The sequence below is a fragment of the Wyeomyia smithii genome, chromosome 2 (genome assembly GCF_029784165.1).
Source record: "Wyeomyia smithii strain HCP4-BCI-WySm-NY-G18 chromosome 2, ASM2978416v1, whole genome shotgun sequence".
Classification (NCBI taxonomy): domain Eukaryota; kingdom Metazoa; phylum Arthropoda; class Insecta; order Diptera; family Culicidae; genus Wyeomyia; species Wyeomyia smithii.
Genome location: NC_073695.1, coordinates 264,828,037 through 264,837,380, shown reverse-complemented (window position 1 = coordinate 264,837,380; position 9,344 = coordinate 264,828,037). Strand labels below are relative to the sequence as shown.

The 9,344-nt window shown below is 35.8% G+C and overlaps 1 protein-coding gene across 6 annotated transcripts in view; it reads right to left on the bottom strand.

Moving 5' to 3' along the window:
- Positions 1-202: 202 nt before the first annotated feature.
- Positions 203-9,344, bottom strand: part of LOC129721295 (insulin-like growth factor 2 mRNA-binding protein 1) — a 181,430-nt gene continuing 172,288 nt past the window's right edge. For all 6 annotated transcript variants that reach the window (XM_055673718.1, XM_055673716.1, XM_055673715.1 and 3 more), the window contains one exon: positions 203-9,299. In XM_055673718.1, coding sequence (XP_055529693.1) covers positions 9,147-9,299 — 153 coding nt within the window. In that variant the 3' untranslated portion in view covers positions 203-9,146. The remainder of the gene's footprint in view (positions 9,300-9,344) is intronic.

The following is a 9,344-nucleotide window of genomic DNA, read 5'->3' as shown; positions in this document are numbered from 1 at the left end:
CAACTTCATCTTGCAGTTCTAGCCGAATGAAAACTCATACAGAAGCTATTTGTTTATGTTGTCATCGGCAATGTTTGCTTCGATTTATAACGTATTCTGCAGCATAAGAGTGCAGTAAAATGGGTAAAATGTAGTTCTAGTAAAACTCGAGCAATCTATCGCGGTGAGTGTTTCAATAAACAACAATTAAAAAAGCTCCATCCATTTTTGAAAAATTAAATTTATTCAGAAAAATTAAAAAAATCATTTTGCTTTGACATTATAGTGGGCATCGGTTACATATATATGTATGTATTTATATGTGTATACATCTCGAATTGTACGGTTTTTATATTCTGGGTTTTAGTTTTGCAGGTTTACTATTTCGTTCTTCGTTTTGCCCAAGCGCTTCTGCTCGGTTGGGCTCACACGTCTGTCTCTTTCTCGCACACCTTGCTTCGCGCGGAGTGAATTATGCATGGAAACACAAATAGTCAGCTTACTTCGGCTGTACTGTAACTATTCTTCGGTTTTGCGTGTGCAGCTCTGTTTGTGTATGTATTAAAGTTGTTAAACTGTTTTTTTAAACTTTTTTTTAATTGTATGATTTTCTTCTGAAGCAAACCGAAAGAAACAGGCGTACAGTGCACGAAAGATGTGTTTTCTCTGTTGTTTATTTCTTGTTTGCTGGAACGGACCTCAAATCCTAGGTATCAACAGATTTTTTAATTTTTCCGTAGTTTTACGATTTTTTTGGAATTTTTCTTCTTATTTTTCACATGCTTCTATGTGAGTATGCTCTTCTCTGTGGTTGGTGTGTTGATATTTTCCCTTCGTTTTTACTGCTTTCTATTTGGGTTGTTTGGGTTTGTTTGGAGCTTCAAATGAATTCGATCGATGTAAACATTCTTCACATTGCCATATCCGTGCTGCGCTAAGGACATGTTATTTTTTTCTAAGCTGTTTAATTTTTAAGGTGTTTTCCCGGACAAACTTGGCATGTTTCCAATTACTTTAAGCTTCAAGATCAACAAAAAAAGTGCTGAATACAGTACGGAAATTGCGCTACTGCTCAGTTCAGACACTCATAACTTCCCACCCGCTTCCCCTTTTTTTGCTTCCCCTTTTTTTGGTGTTCAGCCAACAGAGCGGTGGTGGGAGATGTTGGTTCCTTCTTCGTTCAGTTGTGTGATCTCATGATGTCGTTTTATATAAATACAAACTACATTTAATACATAGTTTTCTTTTTTTCTCTCGCGCCATTTTAAACTCTTGTTTCTTTTTCCTTCAAACTTATTACGCGTTACCTTTAAATTAATCACGGGCTTTCACTTTATAATAGAAATATTGAGGTAGTTTTCTTTCTTGTTGTTGTTTACTCTTTCCTTGTAAAACCGTTGCATGCGTTCGCGTATGAGAAGATAGTCTGTTTGTGATCTTCCTTGCTTTCACTTCGTCACTCTTCTAGCTATATATAAAAAAAAAACAAACAAAGTATGCTCTTCCTTAATTATAATATTTAGTTGCGTTTGTTTTTTTCTTCTTCTTTATTTCATTTATATTTGGATCAATCGGTTTGAAATTTTTTTACTTTTTTACTTGGTAGTATTATTTTTCTACTTATCATTTCTTCTTCTTTTTTTGCGTCAAAATGTGTTTTAGTGTAAAGGTAAGATCTGCTGTACTTTCGCATGGGGTTGATCTTCGATTGTTTGGATTGGCTGCTGGTGGGGCAGCCTTACCGTGGGGTTATGGTGAGTGTATATACGAATATATATGTTTTGTTTAGCTGTTGTAATGTTGTGTGTTGTAGGAACTACAACTTGGCTCTCGAGTGACTATTGCGTGTGTATGGAGACTTTAGAAAAATATGCATCGAGATCGTAGTTTAACATAATTTTGAAAAAAAAAATGCCGTAAAGCAAAACTATCGAGCTTTCTGTTGTAGATTTTTCCAAAATAAAAAGAAAACAAAAAACTATTAAGGCTATTTTGATTTGCGTGGCTATTGTCGGTGTGAGAAGTGTTACTGTTTAACTCTCCCAATTGTTTATGGAGCGGTTTGTATATGTCAGCAGAAATAAGAATAAAAAAGTTACAAAAATACAATCTTTATCCACTAATATTGATTCACTTTCATTAATTAACGTATTTTTACAAATCTATCGCTTCATTCTTCTTGAGGGAGATATAAATACAGATAATGACAGGAATATAAACTATTATCACACAGGCATGTCAATATTTGCATTATATCCTTACTCATACCTAACATCCCTATCGATATCATGGGTTCTATTTAAACACTGTCAAAAAAAAAAAATAATAAAAAATAAAAATATATATTATAATATACTGAATCCTAATAATTACCACTTCTTCCATGAGAACATAATGGTCTTGAATTTATCGGTGTGCTGTAATCTGCGTATCATTTTATTATGTTTCCGGGGTGATTTCTATCGGTATGTGTGTGTGTTATGGTGCACTTGTTTTTCTTCTGTCAATTTTGCCTTGGTTAAAACAGACACAATAAATAGAAGCTTCCGCCGAAAGAATGTTTACATTGAAGTGTGTACTGTTTGCAAGTGTGTGTGTGTGGATGAAATTTAAACAAATGCAGTAGGGCTGTGCTGTGGTGGACAGGAATGTGAACGGGATGAACGGGGAGGAGCACCACCACCAGTAATTTCGTTACGATGTAATTCAGTCTCCACGGGTCGGGTGGCGTTTCTCCCAGGGTTGTCCAGAGGGGGAGGGAGCGGAGCGGGATGCAGAATGTTCTTATACGATAAACGCAGAAAAAGTGTCTCTATAATCTATACTGTTTGTAGCTATATATTTATGTATATTTCCACGAGCGTGCGTAAGACAGCATAAAATTAGTTTTCGCATGTGCATTAGTGTTGGGTAAGGGAAGGGGGAAGTTGTGGGGTTGGTTTGTGCTTTCGACGCAGGCCAGCATACCGTCGATTGCGGTTATTTGACATTTTTTACGCTTCTGAAAGGGCCGTCAAAGGAGCGGTCGACTGGAGAGGGAGAGAGGGATGATGTAGGAGGCTTTCTGGTTTGGAAAGTTGCATCGACTACAAAAAAAAATGGTTACTGGCATTGTAAGTGATCTTTCTCTTGTATGTGGATTGGCGGATTGCCTATTTTAGTTGGTTATCTTTAAGCATTAGCATTTTCTTCTTTTTTTTCCTTTTTACCTAAACTTAAAATTTACGAGTCCTTTAGCATTCTCAGTTTCGATGTTTTGCCGTTCTTTTTTAGTTTACAATTTAGTTTTATTTCATTATATAGTTTCAAAAATCCTTACAGCTCTATTTCAAATTAAACGAAAATTAAAGAAAGAAATGTACTTTTTAATAGAACGAAACGTATGATGTAGAATTCACGATGTTCACTTTTAGTAGTAGTAGTAGTAGTAGTAGTAGTAGAAGTAGTATTAAATAGTAGTAGTAGAAGTAGTAGTATTAATAATCAAATCTTAAACTCGCTCCTTGATTTCTTTTCTTGCTTTTTTTCTTCAGCATATGTCCAAATATTATAGTTTGCGTTATCTATGATGTTTTGTCTACAAATTAAGGGCTGTAATCGATTATTATTCGAATAGTTTTCTTTGTTATTTTCATCAAACCAAATTTAATTTCAATTTTGTTTTCGTTCTCGCTTCTGCTTTTCAGTAAGGAATTCAGCAGCGTTTGCCTCGTGCTGTTGTAATTAACATCAAATTTGTTTCCAAAACTCAAAACAAAAAACACGCCATTTTTCGATCTGTCAAATCGGATACCGGTACTAAGTGGTACCGAGCTGAAGCTGGTTTTGTTCACACTGATTTCTTCTGCACTGTGGTTTAGTAAAATCCAAATATATTTTTTTCTTAAATCTGTCTCTCTTTCTTTTTTTTTGTTTATTTACTTTTGTCAATTTGTTTCAATAAATGCGGCATTTTGTTTTGCTTCATAATCCTAAATAGTCATCAATATGAGGTAAGAGTGTTTCATCTATTATATTTATTTTGCTCCAAATATGTATGTTTATTTACGTTTGCCTACAGTAATGTGTTTGTGTGTGTTTGAGGAAACCGGTATTTTTTCGTTTTTGTTAATTAAGTTTGACCTGAATCTCTCTCAAGCGACAAGGTGACCATTCGTTATGAATATATATGCTTCTTATGTTGGCTTGATTTGTGATTTCTATAGTTTTTTTTGTTTCATCCTGAAGACACACGCCAAAATAATCCTACAGCTATCAATCATGTTTTTGCTTGTTTTTTTTTTGTTATTTTTTCCTTGTGATAAAATGTATGTATTTTTTTAGGTTATGCAATCTAAGAGTTTATGCTACTGCTTATTCGTATTGGGATTTGTATTCCATGATCATTTACTGTTTCCAATCTTGTTTTTTTTAACTTTCAACTTAGTTGTCCTCTAAAAGTGACTACTTTTTTTTGTATTGATTTGTATTTTCAGATTTGGACTCTATAAACAATTAGTTATCTAGCGATCACCTTGCCCACTCTGCTCTGCTTTATGCTGCAGGTTTTTGGTGGTTGTGGTTTATACCGATTACTCTGCTACAGATGCGAATGTGAATTGTGTTTTGCCATATGTTTAAAAGCGACTATCGTCTGCGCGGTTGTTTAATCTAAAAGTGTGCAAATAAAGTCCAAACTTGCTACTTTTATATGTATAGTTATTTAAATTTTGTTTGTCAATTAGTTCTTTTTCTAGTCAACTTTGTGAAGTGAGTGTTTACACAATCGTATGTTCGCCAAAATATGCTGATCATTTATTTTACTCCTGGGAGTTTTGAGTGATTTCTTCCTATTCGGTTGTTTTGGATTCTAGATATACCTTTCGCTACTTCTTTAGCTGTAGTTCTTCGTTTTCCAGAGGTATTGCGATTTTGCTTACAGTTCATGGTTGTCTTATTGTGCGGGGAATTATCGTTCGTTCATCATTGTTAGATTTTTGTTGTAATGTGGCTATGTTTTGTTGTTTATTTTATGTCACTTCTCGCTAACTTTTTGCTTTTCTCTGAGTTGCTGGTTGTTTGCGTCTGGTGTTTTTTTTTCTGCCGTTGTATTTCGCCATATAGCTATTTCTTTCCGATTGAATGGAAGTTTCAGTTTTTAAATCATCAAACGTAAAAGCCGGATGCATCTTCGAAATAGTTTTTCTCCAGTCCTCTCTTCTAACGCACGTTTGTACTTTTCAGTTTGTACCCAAAATACTGCTGTTCAGTGGTTGCTTTGTTTGTTCATTCAATCTTTCGATCATGCTTCAGAAATCAAACTAAAAACTGAAAGAGTACATACGCTAGTACACATCAGAATCTGGTGATAAGTTTTTGTTTTGTCGCAGAATTTCTGTATTAAGATAAACAGATACTAGTCAAACGGAACTGAAGCATGTAAGCATGTTATTATTATTCATATTGTAATCTGCATTTGAAAATCAGTTTCTGAAATTTAGCCCTAAATTGGTATTGTAATTGGCAAAAAGGCAATTTCAGTAAGTCGCCCTTCTATTATTGACAACAGTGCATCCGTCACATTCCATCCTAAAGCCAGTGATACAGTTTGGATGCACAGAGAAAAAATTTACGCGAAAAATTTTCGGTATTTGTACGGGAAGTACTTTTGTTTGAATTCGTTGAAAATGGTTTGTTCTTCCAATGTCATTTTCGCTGCTCAAAATACAACCTAAAAATCCATTCGTTGCTGTTGTCTGCTTCTTTTTTGTCTTCTTCTTTTTCTTCTGCTTGGCACAACTAAATAACGCATTAACCTCGAGCTTTCGCTTTCACTTCTGTTTTTTTTTTATACAAAAAGTAAACAACAAAACCTAAACAGAAATTACGCAAATAAAATAACATAGGAAAAATAATATACTTCTTAAGTTAAATTCAAATTTGACCTTATCTCTCTCTTTTTCTTTCCTCCAAAGTTCATCCGCTTTTATACAAATATTCAACGATATTATAGCCTCTAGTATTTAATAAATATTAAATTTGTTAGCTAAATATCTTTTTCTTCTTTTTTTCTTTTTCTTCACAATTTTAAATATATATAGTATATTTTCAATATAATATATATAATAAAAAAATCTAACAATTGATTTTACCTCCAAAACTTGTACGCCTTAAAAGATAACCTCACTTGGTTTAATTTTTGTTTCACTCGCGATTTTTTTTGTTTGTTTGTTTAGTTTTCTTACATTCTTTAGTATCGTTTTTTTTCCCCGACAATAAACTTGTCAAATGACGTTACCCATACCCTTCGCACAAATATCATGCGAATCCTATGGCTGGGATTAGTGTTTTTTTCTTAAATTCATTTTTTGTTTACTTAATTTCGCTTCATTCCAGGTTGTTCGAAAGAGCAGTCAACTTTTCGTCAATATCGGGTACAATTTTGAATTTTGAATCGCTTCACAAGTTGTTTAGGATTTTGTTTTTTTTTTTCTTTTATCAGGTTGCTTGGTTTGTTGGTTCACGCTACTTTTCCATGTGCATGTGTGTTGTTGTCCGTTTGTCCGAATTTAGATTCCTTTCTGTCAAATAAGACGACCCCCTCTGAACCCTAAGACAAAGGTTAGAATGCGAGAGACTGGTGTAATTTTGCGCTGCCGAGAGTATACTATTGTATAGGATCGTTTTGAAAGCCTAAATTTCGTCTGTAAGCCAAAAAAAAAGTTTGAGAAACATAAAAAATAAACGATATTATGTATACTACTAAATCTGCCCCTACTGTTGGCTCACGGCACATCTAAGTGTGGGCCATTTGGCGGTCTCTTGCTGGAAAATCCTCCTGACGGTGAGCAGTTGATGTTTTTTTTTCTCGGAAGACATGAGTCGCCTGTACACCTCTCTATCTAATTCTAAATCAACTTTACATTTCGTCAGCCACTCGTTAAAAGTTGAATAAGAAAGATGTTGTTGTTAGAGGTTTTTCTCTTCATTCTCTTTTTTTTTCCATATGAATAAAGTTGTGTTCTGATAGAATTGGATGTTAGCAAAGAGTTTTTCTACACAATAACATAACTGTTCTATTGACTATGGCGGAAAATATGCGGAAGAGGAAGTTGTGTTACGATTTGTGCTTTATGACTTGACCTGCGTTAATCTATTGTTTGACTATTGTTTCTACTGTTATAAGAGTGGATTAGGTAAAATGGTGTCAGACAAGTAAACTATTTTGATTCTGTTTGCATGTTTGAGGTACTTTTCTATTATATATTATTGTTGATTGTTCTATGTTCGATTGTGTTTTTGTCGCTGTGGAAGGATGATTTTTTTTCTACTAGTAAGATATAAACAAAAACAAGTTAATTAAACAACAGTTGCTGGGGATTGGAAAAATAGCATGTAGGAAAATATAGGTTTCAACAAGTATGCTCAACAACAAGTTAATAAAAATTGGTTAATGCACCATCAATAAGTAAAGTTTGAACATAAATCTCTTTGCATTTGTTTTGCTTTCCGCATGATTAGGTGTGTTAATGTGGAAACTGCATAAAACTTGTTAATCTGTGCTTTGATAGTAACAAATAAACAGAAGCTGCAGCCAGGCGTGTGCAGCGTTCGTTGATTGGTCATTTATTGGCTAACCTAGAATGCAGGCTTTCTCCACGGCTTGTTCCACTAGTGGCTGGATACCTGCACATCTATTGAGGTATTGGTTATGTTCGTACCGAAGTTTGTTTTGTTTTTGAATGTTCTTTGCTTCCGAAATGGTGAAATTTTGACTGTGAAACTTTGCCGCACAAATCAACGGAGATGTTGTTGGGGATTGCTTAATCTTCTACCGTTCTATGTTTGCGTATAAGATTTACAACGTTAGTTCTGCATGTCGCACATTCAGCACCAAATCTAAGGCAACCGACGGTGTCGTTTTGACACTTCAAAGGTAGGCTTCCCCAGAGCGCAGCAAGCGAAGCAATCAGTGTAGTTTCAATGGTGATCGCCTACTTGTAAACCGCTCGTGTACTAACCAGCCCTACACGAAGTGTCAACACGCAATTTCTTCACAAATATATTCGTCAAACGATTTTCCATCTCTTCAAACATTAATAAAAACTGCCGCAGTTTTCCCTCACGTTAGTCTAAAACTCTCTCGTTGCGCGTGCGGGTATTGATTGCTTACACACAAAAATAAATCAGAAAAAAAACATTCAAAATCCTTGCAACATTGACCTCGTGCGCGCGCGCGAGCTACCCAGCGATTATTTAGTTGGTCGCGCCCTCAATCGGCGCTTTCCCCCGAAATTCTACTTGCATGCGCCAACGGCAAAGAGGAACTTTTGAACCTCTCGCGCTCGTCGACATCGACGGACGTGGACGAGAGCAAGTTTTTGTTTGTTTTTTAACAATCCCCGGAGCAATAGACTTTTGTCCTCCTGCAGGGTTCAATGAATTTCACAACCTATAGCTTAATATGTACAAGTACTGGACACAAAATTTTCGCGCTTGGTTCTTTCTAGCTCTCTGAGATGGTAAATCTTTGATTTTGTTCTTCTTCTCTCTAACGGTTTCCGAAAACCACGTGAACCCAGCGATCGTGAACCGGACCACCGGGGCTCGTATATACACTTTATCTTTCTTCATTACTACAGTAGAGCAAATGTATAATCGGCTTGTGGGTTTCAAAATTTATTCAAACAGCAAGAAAAAGACTGCCAAAAAATGAGTTGCATTCGTGTAAATATGCTGATAGGAATGTTAATTTCGAATTTTATGCTTACAAATAAATACGCTTGGAACTTAATTAAGAAACTAACGACTTAACGGTCCGAGAGGGTTGGAACCAAATTGGTAATAATTTTATGACATGCACACACACCACCCCCTAGCGGGTACTCGTGTGTATGACTTTTTTTTAGGAAAATTCTTACTGCTTGATTGTTAGGCTTTTGTTGACCTGAGGTGCGATACGTTGGCTCTACTTCAAATATTTTTACCTCCCTAATGAATGGGTTTCTCTCTGTGACCTGCAGTTGTAATAGGTATTGATGATTTGATCTTACTGATAGGGACCTCGGCTGACGTTGATGTTCTTGTTGTTGTTGTTGCTGCTGCTGCTGCTTTGAGGATGCATGTGGTGATGGTGATGGTATTGGTGACAGCTGTTCATCATCAACAACGACGATTGCGGATTTTGATTATGCATTTGTACTAGACGAAGGCGGCTGTGCGGCACCCGTCGGGGTCGGAGAGGTCGATGAAGGTTCCTTTGATTTTTGCGCCTTCTGCCGATTCGTGGGTGGCGGGGGATTCGTGGCTAACATCATCGTGCGGATACGTCGCTGCGCGGACTGCAGTGGAATTGAAAACATGTGAAACATCCGTTCAAACAAAAT